This window comes from Heloderma suspectum, chromosome 3 (genome assembly GCF_057233095.1).
Source record: "Heloderma suspectum isolate Gila_16-S chromosome 3, 16-S_ref, whole genome shotgun sequence".
NCBI classification, from domain to species: Eukaryota; Metazoa; Chordata; class Lepidosauria; order Squamata; family Helodermatidae; genus Heloderma; species Heloderma suspectum.
In genome coordinates this window covers 314,486,825-314,514,213 of record NC_139460.1, presented here as the reverse complement: position 1 = coordinate 314,514,213, position 27,389 = coordinate 314,486,825, and the positions used below count along the sequence as shown (strand labels likewise).

At 45.5% G+C, this 27,389-nt stretch overlaps 1 protein-coding gene across 3 annotated transcripts in view; it reads right to left on the bottom strand.

Moving 5' to 3' along the window:
- Window positions 1-11,224: 11,224 nt before the first annotated feature.
- Window positions 11,225-27,389, bottom strand: part of LOC146351564 (calcium-activated potassium channel subunit beta-2) — a 151,345-nt gene continuing 135,180 nt past the window's right edge. For 2 of the 3 annotated variants that reach the window (XM_084842076.1, XM_084842078.1), the window contains one exon: window positions 14,188-14,472. In XM_084842076.1, coding sequence (XP_084698202.1) covers window positions 14,188-14,472 — 285 coding nt within the window. Of the gene's footprint in view, window positions 14,473-27,389 lie in introns of all 3 variants that reach the window. The other variant, XM_084842077.1, reaches the window with a different exon arrangement.

Below are 27,389 nucleotides of genomic sequence, written 5' to 3'. Positions count from 1 at the left end.
CCCAGAGCTTAGTTTAGGGTTATTTGAGGGTTGTCTACCCCCTAGAACAACCCACACCCCTCGATTCGCATGACATGGCACACCATGGCAAGCAGGGACATCTGCGGGTGCCAATGGGTGCCCGGCATGACACAGCAGCTCCTGCAGCTAAATGAAGCTATGGTAGGCTGCTGTGTGGTGCGAACTGGGTCAGAGTGTATGACACGTTGTTCCATAGGGAATGGCTGTGTCTTGTCTCTCATACATACACCTCTATGTAAGTGTATGAGCATGAAGACAAAGTCAGAGAGGCATGGGTATTTCCTGTTCTTAGTCGATTCAGTACTTCTTCACACCCTAATGAATTTATAGAACTGGACAAATTCATGGAGGATAAATCTGTCAATGTTTACTAGTCAGAAAGGCTTTCTGGATTCTCCAGGTTCACAGCCAGTACGATACTGAATACCAGTACCTAAGAGCAACAGAGAGAGAGGGCTCCTACCCTCATGACTTGCCCGTGGGCTTCCATAGGCATCCAGTTGGCCCCTGTGGAGACAGAATGCTGGACTAGATAGGCCTTGGGTCTGATCCAGGTAGGCTGTCCTTATTAGAGAGGCCACTTACAGACCGCCCCCAAAGAGGAAACGCATCAACAGAAAAAGAGGACAAAAGTGGACACAGATCTGCATAAAAAGTGCACTTGCTAATTTATATGTCTCGATGCATATTTGGAAACAATTAGTATAATTTAAATAGAAATACAATCCGTCTCAGCATAGTGGAGAAGACTGTGACCAGGTGACCTGTGTGCCCGCTGTGGATGGGCAACTTCAATTTCAGCTGTTCCTTCCGATGGTTCTTTATCTTTTGACTGGACTTGGACTAGGCTGTCCTTCAAATAGAGGACATCTTCAAAGAGAGGACTGCTTTTGGCCAGCCCTTCGAATATTGTCCTCTGGAAAGTAGGACACATGGCCCCGTTAGTTCTTACTTTTATTTGCAGTTGTGACTACATGATCACCACATATGTCTCTTATTTCATTTTAGTACGGTCATCTTTGAACAGGGTCCTTTCTTGGTGGTGGCTTTATTAGGACAGGTTCTGGGGAATGGCATGGTCAGACATTTGCCAGGGCCCTGAGACTGGCAAAGGGTCTGCTACCTCAACAGTGATATCTTTCTTAGGCATAGCAACACTGGAAACTGCCTTATACCAAGTCTGACTGTTCGTCCATTTATCTCATTATTATCTGCAGCAGGGATGGGCAGAAAGTAGATCTGCAGATGTTTTGGACTTCAACTCCCAGCATTCCTGACTATTGGCCATGCTGGCAGGGGCTTCTGGGAGTTGAAATCCCAAACATCTGGAGATTTATCTTCTGCTCTACAGAGAGCCCCCCCCCCCCCGAGACCTTCTGCAAAGCATGGGCTCTACCACTCAGGTATGGCTCTTCTCCCAAATCCCAAACTTTGTTTGGAGCACTCAAAGTCAGACGCACTGTGGGAAAATTTTCTTTTTGAAGACCCCACCCCTTTCAGATTAAAAGGGTTCATGGCCTTGTCTGAAGCCCCCTTGAAGGCCCCTCAAGTTTTGGAGTGAACACAACCTGTGGTTACTACCGATGCTCACAAACAGGCGAGAAGATCATAGAATAGTAGGGTTGGAAGGGGCCTACAAGGCCATCGAGTCCAACCCCCTGCTCAATGCAGGAATCCAAGTCAGAGCATCCCTGACAGATGGCTGTCCAGCCTTGTCTTGAAGGCCTCCAGTGTGGGAGAGCCCACCACCTCCCCAGGAAATTGGTTCCATTGTTGTATTGCTCTTACAGTCAGGAAGTTTTTCCTGATGTTCAGCCGGAATCTGGCTTCCTGTAACTTGAGCCCATTATTCCGTGTCCTGCACTCTGGGATGATCAAGAAGAGATTCTGGCCTTCTTCTCTGTGACAACCTTTCAAGTACTTGAAGAGTGCTATCATATCTCCCCTCAGTCTTCTCTTCTCAAGGCTAAACATGCCCAGTTCTTTCAGTCTCTCTTCATAGGGCTTTGTTTCCAGTCCCCTGATCATCTTTGTTGCCCTCCTCTGAACCCTCTCCAGTTTGTCTGCATCCTTCTTAAAGTGTGGTGCCTAGAACTGGACACAGTACTCCAGATGAGGCCTTACCAGTGCTGAGTAGAGGGGAACTAGTACTTCCTGGGATTTGGAAGCGATGCTTCTATTAATGCAGCCCAAAAGAGCATTTGCCTTCTTTGCAGCCACATCACATTGCTGGCTCATATTCAGCTTGTGATCGACAACAATTCCAAGATCCTTCTCGCTTGTAGTGTGGTTGAGCCATGTATCCCCCATCTTGTAACTGTGCATTTGGTTTCTTTTTCCTAGGTGCAGAACTTGGCATTTATCCCTATTAAATGTCATTCTGTTGTTTTCTGCCCAGCGCTCCAGTCTATCCAGATCACTTTGAATTTTGTTTCTGTCTTCCAAAGTATTAGCTATCCCGCCCAATTTTGTGTCATCTGCAAATTTGATCAGCATTCCCTGCACCTCCTCCGCCAAGTCATCAATAAAAATGTTGAAGAGCCCTGGGCCCAGGACTGAGCCCTGTGGTTCTATTCTTCCATCAAGATGTTTCTTGATGGCTGGTAGCTACCAGCTACAACACACCCACCGCAATGCAACCTACCTGCTTGGATTGTCACTGGAGAGAAAGAGTTAGCAGTTTGAATATAACCAGCAGGAGACATCATGGGTATACTGTTTGTTTCAGGGAGCTCTGATGCATTGTAATGACTAGAGCTTTCTGAGTTCTTGTCTTCCTATCTTCCTCATTGTATATATTTGTCAATAAACAGGCAGCACAACATGTCATTAAGTCTCCAGTACTTACACGGCAACTGAGCATGTAAAAGGTGGACCCCCGGAAATTTCCTGCTGCCAAGGGGAGCCTTGAAATAGCTGTGGAGGGCGCCTCTCAGTTTCTGTTTCCTGTCTGTAAGGTGGGAGTAATAGTGATCTCCCTCACAGGGTTATTACAAAGGAAGACAAGCGCTGTGAAGCACTTTTACACCTCTCAACTGCGCTGTGCTAATGATGCTGACATCCTCAGATCCTGCCTGAACAGCCATTTAGAAATGCTGGAAAGACCTAAGATGTTTTCCAACGGACAGGGAATGTTTTTTGATTTTGCTTTGTTTACTTTTTAACTAGCATGCACCTCTCCTTTTGTGCTTGTATTGGAGCTCCCCCCGCCCTTATTTGGACATGAAGTGGAATTAATTAATGCCTTGTTGTCGCAGCGATCAAAGCATTTGTGGCACTGAAAGGCTGCTGCCTTTGTTTAATGAACAGGCTACTGTGAGGTGCCTCCGACGACTATGGGGAGTCCCAGAGAAATCTCCATGCGCATTCGCAGCACTCAAAGCAAAGATAGCACTCTGGGCCCTATCTGGATGCTTATCCCAAAAGGGAAATGGCTTGCCCCCTTCGCTGCTGGAAAAAGAGAATTTGCAGTGGGAAGGGGCGTAGCTCAGCAGCGGAGCCCCTGCTTTGCATGCAGAAGGTCCCAGGTTTGATCCCCGGCATCTCCAGGTAGGGCTGTGAAAGACTCCTGTCTGAGCCCTTGCAGAGCTGCTGCCAGTCAAAGTAGGCAATATTGAGCAAAATGGACCACTGGGCTGACTTGGTATAGGACAACTTCCTAACTGCCATCCCTCCTACCTATTCTTCCAGCCTGTTTTGGATGCTTCTTTAATGGGTATTGATGGACTATGATTTCTGGTGGCTGCTAGCTACCGGACACTAGTGACAGGGAAATCTGTCAGTTTTGCTTTCTTCTACATTCATTTTTTTTTAAAAATCTCAAGTTCTTTCTTTCCTGAATGTGAAGAACTTTGCAAATTTTGTTAAATTCTTGTGAAAAATGAAATTCTCACATAGCTGCCTGCCACATAGCTGTTAAAGATGAGCAGCCTGTAAGAAAAAAGAGGTGGCAACCCCAATTCAGCACTGCAAACATGGTTGAATATACAGGGATTCAGACCAAGACTTTTAAGAACAAAGTTCTAAAGCCCTGGCCCAGGATGGCTGTATCTGTCACTTTCAGTTTTTCTCCACATTGGAATTCCATAATCTCAAGTTCTTTTTGTCCAGAATATAGATAACTTTGTGAATGCTGGCAAATTCTTTTCAAAGCTGAAACAAAATTCTCATGGAACCCCATGGAACATATCCTCTTTGAGGAACTGGAAAGAAACAGTTCCGCAGCTGGAATGTACCAGCAAAGGAGACAGAAGACTTGAGTTTTGCAGGACGACGACGAAGAATGGTAGCTTGGGAGGCTCCAAAGGTGTACTATTCGCTTTGGGTGAAACTGATCATGATGTAAAGACTAGCTTTGTCTGCCTGTCCTGTGTCTGCTGCCTGCTGCCCTGTTCTCAACTTACATATTTTAAAGAAGCAGATATTACAGGAGACCCAGAAGACACTTGTACCTCACTAGGAAATTCAACCAATAAGAGGATGCTCATGAAATTCCCAGTTGCTCAGAGATATGACGAATAAACCATATCATAGACATGGATTAATTTAATTTTAATAAATTAATTTAATCCTTTTATTAAAAAATCAAAAAGAGTCAGTGGCCGTGTTTGGATGTTCAGTGGGGGAAACAACACAGTATGGTTCTCCCCCCCACACGTGTGCTGGTTGCGCGACTGGCATTTCCCTACTTACCCGCACCGCATTGCAGATTGCTGTGTTTTCCAAACCCGGCGTGTGGCGCAGAGGGGGTGGCTTCTCACCCACCCCACAACCCCTACTGCAAGCCATGGCTTGTTCCCTCCGCTGATTGTCCAAACCCAGTCATTGTGTTAGGTGACTTCCAGTTGTCACTCTGAGCAGGGACAGAAGCATGGAAGAAGAAGTGCAACAGGAAACATGTCTAAGGAGGCATCAATTCTGTATTCAAGAATGTTTGGGTCAGCCAGCATAGTGTTCCATTTGGATGACAAACAAGGCAGTTCAGTAAATATGGACACAATTTTTGGGAGGTGTGCTAATGAATGTCTCATTTCCTTCTGAATAAATGGCATCCATGTTAAAAAGAGATCCAATTCCTCAGAATTAGATTAGCCTGTTGTTTCTTTGACTTGATATAACGAGAGCTCCCACGCTTTGTACAACCATTGTTTCATCCATGAAATTTCCTCATATTTCATTTGACGTGTGTTCCCGCCTAAAAGATGGTGAATGCTGTCTACTTTTATAGCACCCATGTCCTATTTGTAGGAAGAAGGGAGCTAGATTTGGTCTCTTGAGCATATCCAGAGAGGTGATTGGTGCTGTTTGGCATTGCATGTACTGTCCCAATCCATTGAAAGAAGCTCAGCTTACAACTCTGGGGCAGAAGTCATGGGAACAATCTACTTTCTAAAGCATCATGTACTGATGGGAACAATTTACTTTCTAAAGCACCATGTACTGATAGGGGCCAGATAGGATAGTGCTCATCCCAAATCTGTCCCACAGCCGCAGTGGGGAGTGAGAGCGTACCTTCCTTCCCCACCCACCCTCATGTCTCCAACATCCCCAAACGTCTATGCAAACTTTAGGTCTTGTTAGCCTACCAGACTGTTAGGGGCTCCTGATCCCCCTATCTTCTCCTTGCAACCTCTCACTCTAACTACCTACTGAACAGTTAGTGTGTCCAGCTTAGTCTCCAGAGCCACCCTCCATGAGAATACAGCTAAATTTCCCAAATGGGATAGCTCCTTTAGAGTTCTGCCTGGTTCCATCTGAAACATGGAGCAGATTCACCGCCTCACTGACATCGGAGCCACCAGCCTCCACTGGAAATCTTTATTACATTTCTGAGATCCATTACCTAAGGAAAGCAACTAGCAAATAGCTCTAATCATATATAACCCTCTGGGAAATGACTGACAAAACCACTGCCCATTTGCTCAAGGATTTACGTGGCTGACGAGAACGTAGCATTTTAAGTTCCATAGATGACATTTTAGCGGCTGCATATTTCCTGCTTTTGTTTGTTTGTTAGTGACAGGAGAGCTGATTATGCCTGACATTTACACATCAAATGCTGTTTTCAATATGTTGGGCCATAAACATTTATACTGTCGTTCCTGCGGGTGAAACATCTCGCTGCGTTTGCAGCCTGTAATCATTTTGTTGCCATTAACACAGAGAACGGTGGGACAGCAAAATAACTCGGAGTAATTGGATTGAGTGAGGTAAAACAATAATTTAAACTGAATTACCAGCTTGAGTGTTGGAACAGTTAAGTCCCCCACCTCCGTCACCCTCCCCCCAGATCCAGACTGGAGTGTTAGTATTTCAAATTCTGTTGAGTTTTATGGAAGCTTTGTGACCTCACAGAGAATACATTACTTTTGGTCAGAAAAACAGCTGGACTATTTTTCATCATGGCCACCATTCTTACCTCTTTGTCACTTTTTACACTTTTTGGTAAACTGGAGCTAGGATTACTTGGGCAAAGATCCCAACCATTCAAGAGAAAGCCATTACAGGTTTATTTGTAATACTTATATACCGCTTAATATAATAAAAACTCTAAGTGGTTTAAGGTTAAACGCTTTATGACCCTGTGTCCAACAGACACAACAGCCTTGAACAGTTCCTTAACTTTTCAGTCATCCAAGAGGTTCATGCATGACAGAGATGCTGTGAGGATTTAATTATGGTTCTTAAACAGAGGTGGCAGCAAGAGTAAGGGAGCAATCCTATGGCCACTAGTCAGCGGCTAGACAGCCATAGGACAAGTGGTTTTCCAGGAACCGACCTTGGAGCCCATGATCCGAGGTCAGTTCCCGGAGAACTGACCTTCCCTAATCTGCACTGCCTCGCAGGCAGTGTGGAATGGCCATGCTCCATGCTCGGAAGAGGAGCACAGAGCGGCCAAAATGAGGTTTCGGGGGGGGGGGCATTCCAGGTGGGGGAGGTGAAAATGTCGGTACGACACATCCTCTTCCCCTGCTTCGGCTTCCTGTGGCTAGACAGCCAAAATTGGCTGTCTAGCCACAAATGCAGGGCAGGAGAAGTGTGGAGGGAACAATCCCCTTCGTGCTTCTCCTGCCCTGCATTGGATAGGTGGACACCTCTGAGTTCAGAGGTGGCCACCTATCCCCATAGGATTGCGCCCTAAAAGTGACAATGGCTCACACATAGTGGCCAGGCTTGAGCACAACTGAACATAAGAGCATTAGATGAGCCATGTTGGATCACACTAAAGGCCTATCTAGTCCAGCATTCTGTTCTCACAGTAGCCAACCAGATGCTACAATGGGAAGTCCACAGAGGCACATGAGCGCACTAGCTGCCTCCCAGTCATGTTTCCAGCAACTGGTGTACATAGGCATACTGTCTCTGATTCTGGAGGTAATATATAGCCATCTTGACTACTAGGCATTGATGGCCTTATGCTCCATGAATTTGTTTAATCCCCTTTTGAATCCATCCAAGTTGGTTGCCATTGCTACATTTTGTGGTAGCGAATTCCATGGTTTGACTATGTGCTGTGGGAAGAAGTCCTTCCTTTCATCTGTCCTGAATCTCTCACCATTCAGCTTCATGGAATGACCCCGGGTTCTAGGTCATACTTTTCTGGAACATACTGTGTTGTTCCATGGGGATGCCAGTGAATGAATAACATGAAAAACAGATGTTTTAGGCCCAAACAAAATGAGAAATGCAAATGCATTTAACAAACCTTGACAGGGCGACCAAGGAAACTGCCTTGGTCACCCTGTGGGATGACCTCTGCCGGGAGAGGGACAGGGGGAGTGCGACCCTGTTGATTCTCTTGGACCTCTCAGTGGCTTTCAATACCATTGACCATGGTATCCTTCTGGATAGGTTGTCTGGGTTAGGAGCTGGAGGCACTGCACTACAGTGGTTCCGCTCCTACTTGGATGGCCGATTCCAGAAGGTGGTGCTGGGGGATTATTGCTCTGTGCCATGGCAATTGTGCCATGGGGTTCCACAGGGCTCTATTTTATCCCCCATGCTGTTTAACATCTACATGAAACCGCTGGGGGAGGTTATCCGGAGGTGTGGGCTGAGGTGCCATCAATATGCAGATGATACCCAGCTCTACCTCTCTTTCTCATCAAAACCAGGTGAGGCAGTGGCTGTTCTGAATCAGTGCCTGGGCACGGCAATGGACTGGATGAGGGCGAATAAACTGAAACTCAATCCAGACAAGACGGAGGTACTGTTAGTGGGTGGTTCGTCTGCCCGGCTAGGTGATATTCAACCTGTTCTGGAGGGGGTTGCACTCCCCCTAAAGGATCACGTTCGTAGTTTGGGGGTGGTGTTGGATCCAGAACTGTCACTTGAGGCACAGGTGAACTCAGTGGCATGGAGCACTTTTTATCGACTTAGGCTGGTATACCAACTACGCCCTTATCTGGACAGAGATAGCCTAGCTACAGTGATCCATGCTCTGATAACTTCTCGTCTGGACTACTGCAATGCGTTGTACGTGGGGCTACCTTTGAAAATGGTCCGGAAACTTCAGCTGGTCCAAAATAGGGCAGCAAGATTGTTAACAGGGACTGGCCTGCGAGCTCATATTATGCCAGTACTTTTCCAGCTGCACTGGCTGCCAGTCCATTTCCGGGCCCGATTCAAAGTGCTGGTGTTAACATTCAAAGCCCTTAACGGCTTGGGGCCAGGTTACCTGAAGGATCGCCTCCTCCCATATGTGCCTGCCCGGACCTTAAGATCATCGTCAGCGGCCCTTCTCCATGAGCCTCTGCCAAAGGAAGTGAGGCGGGTGGCTACTAGGAGGAGGGCTTTTTCTGCTGTGGCACCCCGGCTCTGGAATGAGCTCCCTAGTGAGGTTCGCCTGGCACCTACATTGTATTCCTTTCGGCGCCAGATGAAGACTTTTTTATTTTCCCAGGCATTTTAGCTTTCTAAATTTTTAGCTTTGCTGTTTGTATTTTAAACTCCTGCACTGCTGCTAGGTTTTATTGTGGCTGTATTGTTATATTGTGGCTTTAATGTTCTATATATTTTAAATTGTTTTATTGTGTGTTGTTTGGTTTTAATTTTTGTGAACCACCCAGAGAGCTTCAGCTATTGGGCGGTATAGAAATGAAATGAATGAATGAATGAATAAGTAAATAAATAAGCTCCTTCCCTCCTGCACCTGCCACTGAAAAAGCAGCTTCTGCAAGAAGCAGTGTGATTTGGAGCAGTGGTGGACCAGAAGAGGTGTTTCAGTCTTTCCCTGTTCCACTTCACCCCCCCCCCCGCAACCACTTTTGCTCTGGAGAATGCCTGTGTGATGCCACTTCTCAAAATCCCTCCTCAGGACCCATCATTTCCCTAAATGAGCCTATTCCACGCTGGTGTCCTCCAAATGTGTTGGCCTCTAGCTCCCAGAGAACACCCTCCAATAGGACTGTCCTCCATAAAGTAGGACACCTGGTCATTCTAGTTGCAAGCAACACGCATGGATGTGTAGAAGTTATTGCCACATGTTTTGATGTGTTGAGGACCAATAGTTTAAACAGGTTAGATAAATGAATTGAGCACACGTCTATCAATGGCTAGTCTACCACTGTTATATATGTTGACCAGTGGAGGCTGGTGTCTGTGATGTCAGTGGGGCAGTGAATCTGCTCCGGGTATAGTCAGAACCAGTCAGAACTCTAAAGGAGCTATCCAAGGTGCAAAAACTTAGGGTGCTTCCGGACAAGGCTTTTACCATGCCATTGTGCTGCCCCATTCACAGAATGTTAAGTGGGGTCCAGACAGTGTCTTCTGATCATAATCCTCCTGTGTTTTCCCACCACTTCTTCCATCTTTTTTCTTATCACTGGAAATCTGTTAAGGAAGAAAAAGGGCTAGCTGTACAGTGCCTTCTGATTATTAGTACTAGGGCCCATCTGTCTGGAAGGGTCAGGACTGATTCTGAGTGCAGGGAGATAGTTAGCAGCTCAGATTCAGAAGAGGAGCAGCCAGAACTGGGAGAGGCATTTTCACAAGCCAGTTCAGATATGGGTAGGCGTGCTTCTCAGGTTACCAACTCCCAGATGTCCAGGCATGAAGCTTCCTCCTTACCCCCCTCCGTGAGAAGCAGCGAGCAGGAGGAGGAGGGGCTTGAGGACTGTGACCTAAGAGATGCGAGGCGGCGGCGCAGAGCTAGGAGGGAAACGTCAAGGGTGGAGCTCAGACAGTCGACCCAGTTAGTGATGCGTGAGAAGCTATGCAGGGAAGCATCACGCGAGGGGTGGGACCTCCCTCCCTAAGTTAGCCTAGCCAGATAGCCTCCCTTTCAAACTGCGGGCAACTTTTGGTGATTCCATTTGAACTGCAGGCATTCCTTTGTAGCCAGAGTCTTCGAGGATTTGCATCTGTAATGAACCTGTGAATAATGAATTAAAGGCGTGAGACTGAAGCCTCTCTATTTGTGTGTGTGTGAGTGCTCAGGGATAGAGGGGGCCCGGGGATTTGTGACAGGAGGCACCCTTTGACTTGGTTCACATGACATGACAGCCCACCATGGCTTAATTTACCCATAGGGGCTGTTGCATCATGCGGGGTGCCCATGGGCATCATTCTTGCATGGCATCCATGGGTGCCAAGCTTGCTGTATTGTGTGAACCTGGGCGGCAGGGGTTGAGGGTTAGACAACCCTCAAATAACCCTCAAACAAGCCCTCAAACAACCCCTGCTGTGTGGGTTCCCACGACATGACTTGCCATAGCATCTGCTGGCTGGGGTCTGCATCTTCAAAATGGTGGCTGGCACATGCTGTGGCACCCAGAGGGTTAATCAACCCACAGTGGCTTGCCATGATGTGGGAACTGGTGCTTTGGCTCCAAATGCGGTGTAGCAGTTCGAGTGTTGGACTGGGAGTAGGGAGATCTGGGTTCTAGTCTCCACTCGGCCCATGAAGCTTGCTGGGTGACTTTGGGCCAGTCATTGACTCTCAGCCTAACCTCACAGGGTTGTTGTGAGGATAAAATGCAGAAGAGGAGGATCACGTATGCCGCGCTGGGCTCCTTGCAGGAAAGGTGGGATATAAATGTAACAAATAAATGAATAGGTTTCCTAGGTATGCACATGGCAGCGTAATAAAACACTGAATTTTACCAGTATTTTTTTAAAAGAACCTTGAAAATTAATCCTGCTAAATGGTTTGTGTTTTTTTGTGTGGGGGAAAAAAAAGCCATTTCTGACTACCAAGCATATTGAAATCTCAAAGGTTTAATTGAATAATTTTTGTACCAAATCACACAGTTTTGAAGTGCTGATTACACACCCCAGGAATTTATTTGCCTGAGAAAAAAAAAGTTGCATTATGGATTACAAGATCAAAGATTAATTTCACTGCTGCAGACTTCATTTGTACAGCTCAGACAACACTTGCACAGTTCATGGAATCTTGTAACACCATAAAGGGTTTTTTTTTTCAACATTACATTACGGGGAATAAAGAAGGACACACATAATGGATGAGCTGGACAGATCCAATGTGCTTTCTCCTTTTGGCAAACCCCCCCCCCCCAAAAAAAAGAAATAGTAGTAACCGTTACTTTCAATTAACCTTTAAATAATTCTTTTAAAAATGTCTACGGTAATTCTAAGGGGTGATCAGCAAGTACCTCGCATTTTGCCTTTTGGGGAAAGTTCAGGATCAGAACCTGTTAAGATTGTCTTTGTAGTTATAATCTAAGGAAACTGTGAATACTATTTGAAATTATGCAGAGGATGGGTAGAAAAATACACTATAATTTGTTCCCCTCCTCATCTGTTCTTTTAATCCTCGTGGTGTATTGGGCTTCAAAAGAGCCTCTCACTCATCATGCATTGGCATAGCCTCACCAAGCTACCGATATTCCTCTGTCTTCCCTTCTACTTGATAGTTTCCAGTGTCCCTGCACCACACCCCAAGTCTTGATGACATGCCAGCTACTCACACTCTACTCAGCCCGCCCTTCATTACGTTGTTTGGATCTTTCACAAGTGGCATGATCATCCGTGGTGTAGTGGAGGGTGTATTAGAAGGGACACTGATGTCACCTGCCACATTCCTCAGACTTCCCTGTTCTCTCTGAGCTTAGCTGCAATCCTCACACTAGCTGGTGGTGGTAGTGAGGGGAATGGATTTTCTCAGCAACAATACATTGTTCCCTGTCATCATGCAAAGTATTTTTGGGTGGCCTAGTCTTGAATGGGCAATTAAGACCCATTAGTTTTACAAAAGACCTGCTCCTGATGGAGATGAAGACTGCTAGATCTGGTTTCTTGATATGGATCAACGTTGCTGCCTGCAATTTCGGACTGTCCTTGGGGATGTAGCTATAGGAACTATCATGATGAGGGTCTGCACTTCAAAATTTACCACTACACCACTGATGGTTATCCCCTGCCTCTCTGTACATCACAGCTTCTGTCTTTTCTTTGCCCCCTGCTGTTCCTGAGTAGCAAACAGCACATGCCCCCAACTGGGGCTCCAAAATCACTTCTTACATGCCACCTTGACATCCACCAAGGGTTTCCTAGTGCTAATACAGGTCTCATAGGACACACACATGACATATGCAAGCTCCTTGTTCTTCCAGTTCACTTCATGGCTTTCAGCACATGGAGAGACTCATCTGAATTTCACCCCCTCCCCCTGGGCAATGCTCTTGGAAGAAAATTTGCTGTGTACTGGTTTTAGAAAATCCTCTTTAGGAATAGTATTATATTTTACCCATCTTGGCCCCTAAAATTGGAGGATACTTTCCAAGCTAAGTACCAACTAAGGTTATTTGAGTTGAAATGCTATCATGAATGATGTCTAAGACTCCCCACCCCCACCCCGGCTTCCACAGCACTGCTCTTCTTAGTTGCAATTATATCCAAGTTTGGACATAGTGAAATACAAGAAAGATACTGCTTGCTTTCCAGTTAATAAAAGAAATAATAAAATATAACATATTCGTATTACAATACATCACTAGGTATAATATACATTTTTGTCGTCTTGTCTAGTATTCATTTTTAATATCTAGTAAAAAAATCTAAAATAGTTGGAAGTAAAAAATGAAAAAATAGCTGATTGTGTGTGTGTTTTTAGTTCTTCTTTACAGTGATATGGTAGCAAATACAAGAAAAAATGCACATAATAAACTTGTACGTAAGGTGTTTTCTGGTCCCATCTCTGCCAACAGGGCTCAGGCTGGAGTAGAAAATGAAAAGTAGTTAACAAATTGTATAGATCTGTGGGAATTATTATTATTTTTGGCTGTAGCTTTGGTAGATAATGATCCATGAGTAAAAGATATTGTAAATAAATGTGTTGCTAGATATCTAAAATGCCAAAAGAGAAAGCTTAAACCTGAGCATGACGACAACATGAAGACTATTGCCCCAATCCAGAATTTTGAGCCTCCCCCAATCCAAGGAAAATAAGTTGAGCTTACATCCCATTAACATCAGCCATGACTAAATTGTCCTATAGATTTCAATGGGACTTAAGTGTGGTTAATGTTCCCTGGATTGGGGTGTGGATGTGCAGCAATGCACATCGTGATGTTGTGTGTTTGCCCTTTGGCCTTAGTGGAGGAGGCAGCTGGGGAACCCAGGCCTGCAAGAGATTTCTGGATCAAGGTGACTATCTTAGTTCCACTTCAGCCAACCAAACTGATGCTCTTACCTGTCTCCAAGTTTCCTTCCATTTTGCATCCCCCCCCGGGGGGGGGCTTAAGTGGAACTTAAATGATTCATATGAACACATGTGGCAATGTAGTACATCCCTCCAAAATGGATTTGTGCTGAAGTGTGTGGATGCATTCATTGACAAGGCTTGGCAAATGGTCACACTGAGCCCTATTTTGGCTGTAGAAAAAGAAGGAGATGATGAAGAAGAAGAAGAAGAAGAAGAAGAAGAAGAGGAAGAAGAAGAAGAAAAGAAGTACCAAGTTGCAGCATAAATCAAGATCATGTAGACGGCCAACGCAAAGGGTAAATCCTTCTCTCATCATCTGCATAATAATAGCATCACGTTTGCATATAGAACAGCCATTTTCATTATTGCTCTACTTCATAAAAATATAAGGAACTTAGAACAGACATACACATTACAAACTTAAGGTTCTTTGGTGAAGAATGAAAACAACAACAACAGTATTTCAACTGTAAATCAATCCCCAAAGCAAACTGCTGCTTCTATCTGTTGATCCGTTGGATCCTCTCACAGAGAAGGGACAGGTACTGGGTCAACTTGACCATGGCAACAATAGCAAGCCCTCCTATCATCATGCACGTTGGCCAAAAGAGCGAGTGGAACAGCACGTTGGAACTGTAAAGTTTGGTTAACAGCACATTCTTTTGAATGCCTTCTGGGTCGTAAAAACAGGAAAAATGCTGATACTTCTTGAAGTTCTCCATGACGACATTCACAAGGGACAGAGACTCTTCAAAGTTCTTGCCACACTTAGGTATATAGGAGCACTGTGGGGGGAAAAGACAGATGAAAAAAGAAAGACAGTGCATCTTCAGCGGAACCAAAGGTTCAAGGTGTTTCCAAAAGTGATGCAGAAGACATGCCTATGTTATCACTTTAACTGTTACATCTTTCCTCCTGAAGTACTCTGGGGATGGTAGTTCTGTGAAGAAGAGTCTCTAGTACAGCCCTTCCCACCCAAATGTTCTGGAGTATGACTCCCAGGATTCCTAACTATTGGTTATGCTGGCTGGGGCTGATGGAAGTTGATGTCCAAAACATCTGGAGGGCACAAGGTTGGGGAATGTTGTTCTAATAGAACGCTTGGTGCCCTCACAAAAATGACAATTCACAGAGTTTCTTGGAAGATGTCATGCTGTTTAAGTGGATTTGCTCCCAATGTGGGGATAACACACCCATCTTCTTACAGGGGAGATGAATAAGCTCAATTTGGGGAGGTTTTTTTTTTGGGTGGGGGTTATTTCTAGTATGTATATGCTCAAAGGGACACCTGCATCTCTTCAGTATATTGTTAGTGAATCCTCTGTGTGTGTGCGTGTGCGCATGTCTGTATGGTGGTGTAGAGGTAAATTTTGAAGTGCAGTAGCTCATAATGACAGCCTTCATAACCACACCCCCAAGGTCACTCCAAGAATACCCACAGCTGGAACTCAGGTTCCCCATGTTCCTGTTCAACAATACCACTGTTCTTAAATGGATCTCCAGGAGCTTCTTCTTGACCAGGTCCACATCTGCTTACCTTCAGTAAACCTTCAGTAAACCTGTGAGAGTTCTCACCATATTGGAAGCACATACCTCTCTCCCCAGGGAAGACTTACAAGTTCCCTCTTCAGACATTACAGAAGAAGTATGAAAACAGGAAGCTCAACTCTCTTACACTTCCTGTTTCAGTGCCACTTGTGACATGCAATGTAAATATTCCAAAAAACTTGGCTTGGTAGTTTGAAAGCAAGAAATATTTGATCTCCTTATATCTCCCCGAGTCCTGATCAGTCAGCAGCACAGAAGAGTTTAAACTAGAATTATAGAAGTCTATTCTATATTATAGAATTATAGTACTGACAAGAATCTGGGTGGGGGACTTAAAACCTGGAGATATGCATAAGGCCATGCAGAACCCTTCCGAGATGATTTTGAACAAATCAAAGCAGACACCTATTGTTCTTCAGTTCTGACAGGAGAGTGCCGTAGAGGTATCTCAGTGTAAATGAAGGCATCCTTTCTTTAATTTGGGTGACATGGGGGTGGGGAGAGCTTTTTTAGTTTCGCAGGTCTTAGTCCAATCAGAGCTAAAAATCAAAGTACATTCTCTTGCATCCATGACTGCAAGAGGCAAAAGTCAGCTGGAGCCATCGGTGCAGAGAGTGGCGTGAAGAGTGAAATGGAAAGGTCGCACCAGTTTCCTGTTGACCTTTTGAGGGTTGCTAGCGCTGACCTTCTGGGATGTGAGTGTCCCTCTCTCTCCAGCAGTGTCAGTAACATCACCAGCACTGAGGTGGCTTGGAGGTGGGAGGAATGTGACAACCGGTATCCCAGGGGGCCCATGCTAAGTCCCTGGCTCGGGATTCACGCTTGCCTTCCTTTGGTGCATAAGGCTGTATTCCCAGCTGGTGGAATGGATGGCAGCTTGTCAAGCTGAACAGCAGGATGTACCCGTCAGCTACTCTTGCCTGCCTCTGACAAGAGCACGTTACTGTTTCTGTCTGCCTTGCTATTAGAGAAAAAAAGGAATGCCTTTAAAACTTAGGCTAACATGTTTCTATGCTGCATTTTTAAAACTTGCATGGGAGTGATTAATATGCCTTGTCTTTCTGTGCTGCTGCTGGCATAATGGGAGTACACGAAGCCCTGGAACACATTACAAGGACCCACTCTCAGGGGTAATAGGGTTGGCATGATTGGGGACCTGCCAAGGCCCATGTACCAACAGGGGCCTGACTGTCAAAGTCCCGTCCTGCTCGTCCACCTCCCCATTACCACTTCCTTGCTCATCTGCTCTCCCCCTCTGGCCTAGAGGGGGTGAACAAAGAAATGATAGCAGCACAAAAAGCAGCACCTGGCTTGCTGGCAAACCCTCTGGCAAGTAAGTGGGTGGTAGCAACAGCGAGGAGGAGGAGGGGGAGGGGGAGGGGGAGGAACAGCAGCAGCAGGTGCCAACTATGGTGAGGAAGAGGGCAGCCCACTGAGAAAGGGGGGCCCACACTGTGAGAGGGTCTCCCACCGAGGGGGTCTTGGCCAAGGACTCCTCCTCCCCACGCACCTGGAGCCTGCACTGCCCATCTTTCAGCTCCTCCCTACATCAGCACTCACCTTTGGGAAAATTAATTAATTTATTTCTTACATTTCTATACCACCCAATAACCGAAGCTCTCTGGGCATTTCACAGAAATGATGGGTTCCTGCTGGTGCTGGGAGGAGCTGCAGCTTGGGATACTTCCCAGTGGCTGGTGGGGGTGGGGGGTAAGGTGGCTACTTTGCAGAGGACAGTCCTCTCTTTTGGAGAGCTGGTGGAAGTCAGTCAGTGGAGGACAGTCCACTGCTTGAAGGTGTCAAGTCCTGACTTCCTGACACTGAGCCTTAGAGGTTCATCATACAGGGTTGAAATCCTGCATCTTTACTGGGGCTTTCTGCTTCTGGATTCTTTGCGGGATTACGACCGGCACCTTTACATGGCAAACACATGGTTTGAATCGAGAGAAGTCCTTCCTCGACAAGTTCTATATGTTTCTATATATTTCATGTTACAGTTACTAGATGGCACTGTGATAATAGGGCTTTGCCCTCATTACACACAGCTGATAGAACAGATTAACGTCCCTTATTGCTTTATCTCTGATCTTTTTGAAAGCAGGACCAAGGGGGAAAAGAGACATCCTGGGGGTTGACATCATATAAAGGACCCACAAACTTTCATGAGTGGCCAATCACTCATTGCCATAAATTGCTCATGTAGAAATGCTCGTAGGGTTCAGTAAGGCTTTAATTGCAGTAATTCCAGTAACTGGCTTTGAGCCTTTACAGTCCCAGTATAAATCAGCAGAGAACAGGTTACAACGTAGTTCCTTAACCAGGATCAGTCTCTGGGTTTCCCAACCACAGACCCAAAAGACTCGGGTTCAGAACACAGAATAAGTCAAGTTTATAGTTCCAGCAAAGAAACAAGACAAGGAAGCTTTTCAGGTTAGAATGACGTTGTGTCCAGCAACCTCTACAGCCTGTTGCTCTCATTTGAATACAGGGAGAGGCTGCTAAAGTTCGCTATCAGACATCCGATCATGCAAGAAAACCTAGCTTGCAAACACATGCTACGCCTCGCCAGATGCCTTTGTCCATCCTCTTGAGTTGACATTGCAACTTTGGACACACCCCAGAAGCCCCCTGCTCCCCTGTTCCCATGCAAGACACCCCTGGTCAAGAAGCAGGGGCCTCCAAACACAGCAAACTTGCAGCAAACCCCCCGTGGGGACCACCCCAAGTCAGATCTCCCAGCAGTGGAAGAGAGGCTGTATCAGCGTTCTGAGTTTCACTCCTCCTGGGACACCTGGTAGAACTAGTTTCTCAGGAGCCTGGCTTCCCACGGCTGGGCCAGGCTCCACAGTGGCCCCCTCTGACTCAGAATCAGTGTCTCAGGTTATCATTCCCCGTGGACTGCCACAAGGTCTGACAGAAAGTGTCCCCTCTTGGAAGGGGTATCCAGTCCAAGTCAAAGAACCACCAGAAGGGAGAGAAGCTTTGACCTTGCCCCTCAAGAGTTAGCACTTGGTCAGCGCACTGAGCAGGCATATCGCTCACCGTCTTCCCACTATGATGAGATGTACTGCATTCTTATTTAAGTTATAGTTATGATTTCTAAATTTGCACCTATACATATAACTGTACACATGCAAATGCCATGCAACTTGGTGGCCTCTCTTTTGGTGATGCACTTTGGTAGTGATGCGTAAGTGGCCGCCCTACCTTGCATCTCCTTGCTCCTCCACCCCACCAGGTCTAAGTGATCTCCAGGGGGTGGGGAGAGGGGGATCTTGTGCTACCCGACTCCTCCAAGCAAGGCCAGATCATTTGTAAAGGGTCCCCAGCTGGTTGTAAAACTGTCCATATTTCAAGAGCTCTGTATATAACTATGGCTGAGCCAAAACGGCCCTGTAATCTTGCCTGGGCATTTCCTGACTATTAGTACAACCCAGGACCCCCGCTTATTGTGAATGTTGTAATGTTTTATGGTTTCATTGATTGATTTTATTGTATTTTGTTATGATTTTATTTTGTGAACCACTTTGGGGATTCCCCCCCCCAATGGAAAATGATATATAAATCCTTTAAGGGTGCAACTCTACCGGGGTAGGTGGACGCCTCCGAACTTGGAAGCAACCGCCTATCCAATGCAGGGCAGGAGAAGCACGGAAGGGATCGTTCCCTCTGTGCTTCTCCTGTCCTGCATTTGCGGCTAGACAGCTGCTTTCAGCTGTCTAGCCGCGGGAGGGTGAAGTGAGGGAGGAGGCTGCTGGATGACACATAGGATGTCTCGTACCGGCATTTCCGCCTTCCTCACCCCAGAATGGCCCCAGGAATGCTCCATTTTCACTGCTCCATGCTCCTCTTCCAAGCGCAGAGTGCAGGGCTGTTCCGTGCTGCTTACAAGGCAGCGTGCACACGGCGTGCGCGGGGGGGGGGGGAGAAGTTCGATTCTCAGGGAACCGACCTTGGAGTGCGGGCTCCGAGAAACCAATTTATCCTATGGCCGTCTAGCCGCTGACTAGTGGCCATAGGATTGCTCCCTCCATAAATGAATTAATAAATAATTCAGAAAACAGGCTGATTTGGCTTGGGTCTGAATCCAAATCTTGCTTCCTTCCTCCCATTCACTATCATTGGAAATCAACAGAAGGTTATATTGTGTTTATGTTTTGACAGAATTGTATGAAATCTGAAGCATAGTAGCTCCTTCTTAGGGAATGAAGTGTGCCAAAGTTCAGAGAAAAATGTACAGGGGCCTTTAAAGTTTGATTTTTTTAAAAAGGGAACTGCTGATAACTTTTAAAATTCCTTTTTGATACCTGGATAATATTTGAAGGCATAGTTGTCCCTTATGAGTTCATGAAGCCCGCAAAGTCTGTGAATGATAAGAGGATTTCTTACAAGAGCAGGCTTTCCAGTTTGGGTTTTGTTTTTGTTTTTCTCAAAAGGGGATTCACTTATTCATCTGTGCTTGTGGGGGGATTTGTATGAAAATGGATTACATCCTAGAGGCACCCTTAGGGAAGAAACCTGCGAAATTTCAGAATGATAGGTGCAGTGGCTAGGGGGTTATGATGAATGAAATGCAGTTTGAGGGCTTTTTGTTTTCTGCTCAGCTGGCATCAAAGTCACAGAAAGGCACTGTCAGCTCATAGGACAGGGGTGGATGTGGGTATGTGACAGAGGCAGAAAGACTTCAACATCCAACATTTAGACGCACACAGAGCAAAACATAGAACACTGAACTTAATCAAACCTATACAACAAGGGACAAAATTGGTGGAGGGATAAGGGAAGTGACACCACCTAAAACCAACTAACAAACGACAGCTAACATACACGACAGAATCAAACAAACGACATCAAGAGTAAACATTAAAAATAATAATCAAGGAATAAGGATTGTATTCTAGGAAAGGATTTAGGAAAGGACTTGACTGGCAAGGATTGTGGAAAGGTTAGGTTATGGATTGGTATGGAAGGAAAACATTAGGAAGAACACACAAGCCAAAAAGAAGCTCCCCAGTTCCCACCAAAAAACTCTTTTACATTCTTGCTCCTGGGAGAGAGAGAACTAGCAAAGAGCACCGAACACTGGAACAGTCCTGTGATGTATTAGTTCAACATCCGTCCCCTAAAGCACTGTGATTGGATAGCCCTGGAAAAATAATTCACTAGGATTAAAAGATAGAGCTGTCAGTCATAAAACTCCACCCCCTCCTCTCCCCACCTTGGGCCTTTTTCTTATATGGAGAGCTTGGGGAGAAATGGCTCATTTTTTGCAGACACACTGGCTGCCTTTACACTAAAGGAAACCCCCACAGTCCTCCCGTTCTGGAGTCTTTCCTCTTTTACTGCGGAAAGGCTCCAGCAACCACATGATTGCTGAGAGGGGAAGCTTTTAATTTTCAAGGTTCTATAGAACTCAATGAAACATCGCCATCTAGTGGCTGTTTTAATTGCGTAACAATTTGAGTTAAAAAGGTAGTTCATTAGTTCCAGATCTTTTTGAGATGAAATAACCAGGAAATACCTCTGGATGTGCCCTCGAGGTTCACAACTTCATGAAAAGGACCCACAAACTTCTGTGAGTGAGCAATCTCAATAGCAAGATAAAAGCTCCGTGCGAAGGAGCCCACTGTCTGTGTCTCTGTCTTCCCCCAAATTGCCAATGAAGCTTCGGAAGGGTTCAGATTAGATTCAGCCCACTTTAGCGGACTTCTGCTTCTGTTTGGACATCTCCTAAAACTTTCTGAATCAACGTGATTTGGTACTGTATTCAGGATTTGCCTGAATCTGCTGCACACCCCTACCAGAGACCCATGATTATGCTATAATCACAACCAATGATGTCTGTGTGTGTGTGTGTGTGTATGTGTGTGAGCTGTACAAGGCCACATCAAGCTCTATAGTAGCCTGCCCAACCTCATGGCCTGCAGCTGTGTTGCACTGCAAGTCCCATCATTCCCAGCCAGCGTGGTCAATGGCCAAGCTCTCCATCTAAGAAAAATCCCTGGGTGGGGAGAGGAGAGAGGGAAAGGGGGTGCAGTTTCGTGACCAGTGGCCATGCTGGCTGGGGATGACGGGAGTTGCAGTCCAACACAGCTGGAGGACACCAGGTTGGGCCTGCTCTATAGTGAAGGTTCCACCCTTGGAAATTGACTAGTAGTGCCCAGAGGGGTTGGAAGCCAGTGACAGCATTAGTCCATACTGGTGCTGTTAGCTACTTCCTCGGTACGGAGCTTGTCTCACTTGTGAGAAGGGTATGGGACAGCTCTGCCTTGGAACAGATCTGCTTTGGTAATCTGAGAGGTCTGAAAGCTCCAACTATTTCAATTCCATTCTCAGTCAGAAAGTAAAGCATTACCATCAAGGGGCATTGCATTAATACAGCTGATTTGGGATTCACTTTGCACAACAGTGTGTCAGAGAGAGAAATATATAGAAAACCCCAGAGAGGCAATCATAACCTGTAAAACAGCCTTGAGTCAAGCAAGCATTAACTGTACCTGCATTCGATTAAGAGGAGGTGCCACATGGGAGGATTTAAGTGCAAATCCAAACAGGCAAAACTCTTCAAGATTTGCAGAGCTAATGTAGCATGGTAGCTAAGGGCCAAACTAGAATTGCACGCAGCCACACATCTCTTTTCTCAGACCAAAGCAGCCTTTGTATTCTGAGGCTACACATGTAAGTTGAGGAACGCGAGAGGAGGGAATTGCCGCTTAAATGCTTCCCATCTGGCTTTTTTTCTCACTCAAAATTGCCCCCAGATGGCTTTCCCCCTGTGGGGAAAAAGATTCAGCCACTTTAAACAAAAATCAAAATGAAGCAACAGCCACTGCTGTTTATTTGTCCCAGTAGCCCTTGCGGTACTGGAAATCTATTTTGCACCAAACACAGTCTAATTAAACTGGCATAACTCCTCCTGCACTCCATCTTAAAACTGTTACAAACTGCTTCAACGTCATGTCCCGCCTTCTATCTCCTGCTCCCCCCCCCTTTTATTGTTTGTCTTAACACCAAACCTGAAAAAAGGAGCTCTGGAGAACTCGAAAGCTTGCTCACTACTTCCCTGAATTTAGGTGGTCCAAAAAGAAAGGCATTCTCCTATGCTGCCTTTTGGGTTTTTTCTTCTTCTAATGTACCAATGAGGCTACCTCAGGACCAAGCCAACTATTAGGCAGAGTGAGGAAGGTGCCTCAGGCAGCTGATTTTGGGGGTAATGAAAGGGCAGCAAATGGGTAATAATTTATCTATTGTGATTATATTTTTAGTACCAGGAATGGGGACAGGCACTTATGAGCTTTTCTGCCTCAGGTACCAAAATGACTTGAAACGGCAGAAGAGAAGAAAGAAAGGAGGAACAGGACAGGAAAGAAAAGGCCAGCCCAGAAGGGCAACAGATGCAGTTTTTTTTATGGCCAGTGACAGGGAGAGGTGCTTGTGGGATTTTCTTCCTCATGCGCCAAAATAACATTGACCGGCCTTTGGTACTATGTACCTCGACTGGGTGGACGGGTGCCATTTGTTGTTGCACCTCAGGCAGCAGCATGTCTTGGGTTGGCCCTAAGCTACCTACAAGTTTTGTTTGTTAATACAGAGCAAGTTTTGCATCCAATGTGGGGCAGGTAGACAGGCTGTCAGACAAGTAGAGGCTGCCAAACAAAACCCTTCTCCAACCCTCCTTGAACTACCTTTTTGCTGACCAAGGTATATATCCTCTCTTGACAATGTCCAGATGATGGACATTTTGCTAGTAAAACAAACAAACAAACAAACAAATAAATAGGGTCTGGATAATTTAAAATAAAAAGCCAACAATGGTTAATAAAGGCAAAAAGCTGCCAAGTGGAAGCCCTGTTTAAGTTGGCTACGAGAGGTGGAATACGGATTACTCGGAACAACACGCTAGCTGCTGAAAAGCTTACCACATGGCTGCTGAAACTGCTTAGGTAAGCAGGTTATTATTTACTTCTCTTATTTATTAAATTATATCTTGCCTTCCAGGACAAATCTTCATAAGGAGGCTAACAAAAGGAGCATTAAACCTATAAATATAGCAATAGCAATAACAACAACAACAACACAATTAAGCCATCAGGTTAACACATAAAACAAATAATAATGCAACTGGAATCATCAGTTAAAAATAACAAGTGAACATAAAATTAATTATTTTAAATTATATTAAATTTAAATTTGAATTGTAAAAATGGCTCGATGGAATAGAAGTCTTCAGGTTCCATCTGGAAGCTGCAAGAGAGGAGGCTTGGTGAAGTCCTCAGGGCAAGAATTCCAAAGAGATGGGGACACAACTGGCAGAAACATCATGCGTTCACTCAGTTATTATGCAGAATGCCGCCAACATTGCTGCCAGACTGTTGCAATCCAGTGCTTTCCTTGTCTTTTTAAAGACCTGGTTTATGGTGATTTTTCTGGTTTGTTGTGATTTTAAACAGAATTACCATGCCAGCTTATCAAGTTTGGTAAAGCGCTTTCCCTGCTACTGGCCCTTTCATTAGTAATTACCTGGTAGCTCCTAGCCACAATTGTCCCTTTAATTAGTAATTTCCCATTCCTTCTGAGCAATTCCATCATTTGTTTGTTTAATAAAAAGAGATAATAAGCAAACAGCAGGATTGCTCAGGCTGTAAATAGGGAGCAGCTAATTACAGGACCAGTAGTCAGGGGAAGTGGTAGCTTTGCTGAATGGAACATACTTATGAGTAGGGCTGCGATGTTGACTCGATTAATCGGATAAAAACAAAATATTTCCATTGACTAAAAATGTGCTGCAGATTAATCGGGCAAGAAAATCAGAATTTACAAATCCTGTTTTTAATACAAGTCTTAAAAACTGCAGGGAGCAAGAGCCGTCTTGGAAGAGGCAAGCTCTCTTATCTCCCGCCCAGGAAGGACTGCCTCTTTGAAGATGGTAACTAAATGCAAACTGCATGGCTTGAACACCAGCCATCCCCCCCCCCCTTTTGCTTTGTTTAGTATCTTGCCTGATTAAGAGTCCTGGAGAAGTCAAAGTACTTGCACAGTATTTTGTGACCTTTGAGTTGGCCTAATAAAAGTATTACAGTGGAAAGGATTTTGGCATTTTTCTTTTCTTTCGGAATTCCTCTAAGACGGTATCTGCTGCACGGGTGTATGCCACCTAAAGAACAGCAAGTATGCTTCCTGTTCCAGAACATTTTATTAAAATGTGGCAGGCCAGGTATAATCACTTTGGGGGCTACATCCGGAGGCCTGGCCTCCAGCTGGCCAACTCTATCCAAGGCCACATGCCATACAAACCTCTTCGCCTCAACCCTTCAGTGGATTCACTGCTCTGCCTGGCAGGGCGGTGTCACCCTCCAACTCCTTCTGGGTGGAGAGAGCTGCCTCATACTTGGCTATTTCCTGCTAGCAACGCGGGCGCCAAGAGGGGCCTTGCCCTTTGGATTCCCTACATGGGGAATGGTCACATTTTATCCAGTGCTAAAACACGGCTGTTTTGAGTGCCAGGAGAAACGGGACGCAAACTGTATTTATTACAGGGGTGAGCAACACGTGGCTTGCGTGTGGCCTTCCTGGGCATTTTTGCACCTCTCCCTTGCCACTGCTGCCCTCTCATTCCTGCTGCTCCCTATGAGCCTTCTTTCCAATAAAAAATGCTGCTATTTCAGCAGCAGTGGCTGTACAGGTGGGGTGCAGTCCCCGGTGCATTTGAGGGGGGACGACAATGTAGCTCCCTGGCCCCCCGAAGTTGTCCCCCCTTGATTTATTACATTCTTAACCCATCCTCCCTCCAGGGTGCTCTCCCCGCTCCCGGATTTTATCCTCACAACAATCCTGTGAGGTGGGCTAGGCTGAGAGGTAGCGACTGGCCCAAAGTCACCCAGTGAGCTTCACAGTGAATCAGGGATTTGAACTTTAGTCCTGTTCTAACACTCTAACCAGTACACCACACTGTCTCTAGATGTTGAAGCTGCTGCAGCAACGGAATAACAACCGAGCGATGATTGCACAATCATCCACTTGCTCGGAAAGGCCCTAAAAACGACTGTGCCTTCATATGTGCTTGTCGTGGAGTAGACGCCCAGCTGTGCCAGCACGGCATCACAGAATGGGCTGTTACGCACGTTCATTAAGCTCGGCATTTGCAATTCTACATCTGATGGCAAGCACTGTGATCTGGACTCTGGTATCTGATTTCGCCTTATCTCAGGCAATTAAATTTCCTACGTAATGAGGACTGTTGTATCTCTGAGCGACTGAAGACAGATAACGAACAGATACATTTGCCTGAACGTCATCCATGCAACATCGAGGGACCTCCAGTGCCCCTTACACAAAGAAAGACAAACAGCCATCTGGAGAAAGAACTGCACGTTACAGGACGGAGCCGTGATGTGCGCGGCAATGCTGCGTCGGCACAGATGTACTCTCAGACGCAGCTTGGCAGACAGCGTCACAAGCTCTCTCTCTCTCTCTCTTGTTCTCTCTCTCCCAATTGATAACATTAATTTCATTTTCAGTATGAAAGGAAACGACTGTAGCTCAGCGGTAGAGCACCTGTTTTGCACGCAGATGGTCCTAGGCTCAATCCTGGCATCTCCAGATGGGGCTGGGAAAGACCCCTGCCACCGCCAGCCAGTGTAGGCAAAAGTGAGTTAGACTGCCAGTCAGTGTAGGCAAAAGTGAGTTAGATTGCCAGTCAGTGTAGGCAAAAGTGAGTTAGATTGCCAGTCAGTGTAGGCAAAACTGGCATTTGGGGTGGGTTAGGGTATTTTTTAGAAATATGATGTTTTAATGTAGAATTTTATTGTTTTAAAACTGTTGTATTGCTGTACATCGCCCAGAGTGGCCAGGTGACCGGCCAGGTGGGTGATTAAGAAATGTAATAAATAAATTAAGAAATTTAATAATAATAAATAATAGATGGACCATTGGTCTGGTTGGTATAAAGCACTTTCCTAAGCATCATTCTACTGACAAAGATGGATCTTTGTTGGGTCTGCAATGAGAATGTTTAGTTAGCTGGAGGTAAGCAGCTATGGGGTGTATAATTTTGGCTCTGTTTTTTAAAAAATTGTAAGCCTGTTTTAACTGGATGTTTTAGATATAAAAGGCCATCAGAGGGAGTCAAAGCAGCAGTCAGGCATCCTCCATAGTACCTGGATTCACCCCTCTACCAACTGCCATTGAAGAGGACTTCAGAGGAAGAGAAAGCAGAATCACTTCCACTGTATTTAGATCCAGCTCCATAACCTTCCGAACTTTGCAACTAAGGGGTTCATCACACGAGGCTGAAATCCTGCATGCTTGCCTGGACTTTCTGCTTCCAGATTCTTTGTTGGATTACGATCAGCTCCTTTACGTGGGCGGACATGTGCTTTGAATTGAGGATGTCATTTCTTGGCAAGTTCTATATGTTTCTATATGTTTCATTTTACAGCCACTAGATGACGCTGTGATTATAGCACAACGCTGTCATTACACACAGCCGATAGATTGGATTACTGTCCCTTATCGCACTGTCTCCAGTCTTTTTAAAAGCAGGATAAAGGTCATAAACTATGGGAGGGGCCGTAGAGGTTGACATGTAAAGGACCCACAAACTTCCATGAACAACCAATCTTGATCACACAATATAAGCCCCATGTGAAGAAGCTCTAAGAATCTAGTGCCTGAATTTGCTTTTTTCCTCCTCCCTCTCAATACCCTTTCCTTTTGTGTCATGTCTTTTAGAGTGCAAACGTGTGGACAGGGACTGTCTTCTTATCTTTGTAAGCTGCTCTGGGAACCTTTTTGGCTGAGAGCTGGGATAAAAATGCTTCAAATAAATATATGTATGTATGTATGTATATATGTATGTTGTGGGCTGATGTGGTGGAGCTGGTTGCTTCCTTCCACCATACATACAGTGTACACATGGAGAAGTAATGTGCAAAGAGCCCTACAAGCTACATGTGACACTAAATGCATCATTAGGAAATTGGTCAGATTTTTAAATGTATTTAATAACAGGTGCCTCCCTTGCCCAATTTTGTTGGGTTCACAGTGCACAGGGAGGGGAGGCTTGACCCTTTCCTCCCAAACCGCAATCCCCCCAAATAGGAGATTTGCCCCCCACCCCAAGCTTCGTAGCTGTGCGGGGTGTGTGTGTTTTTTA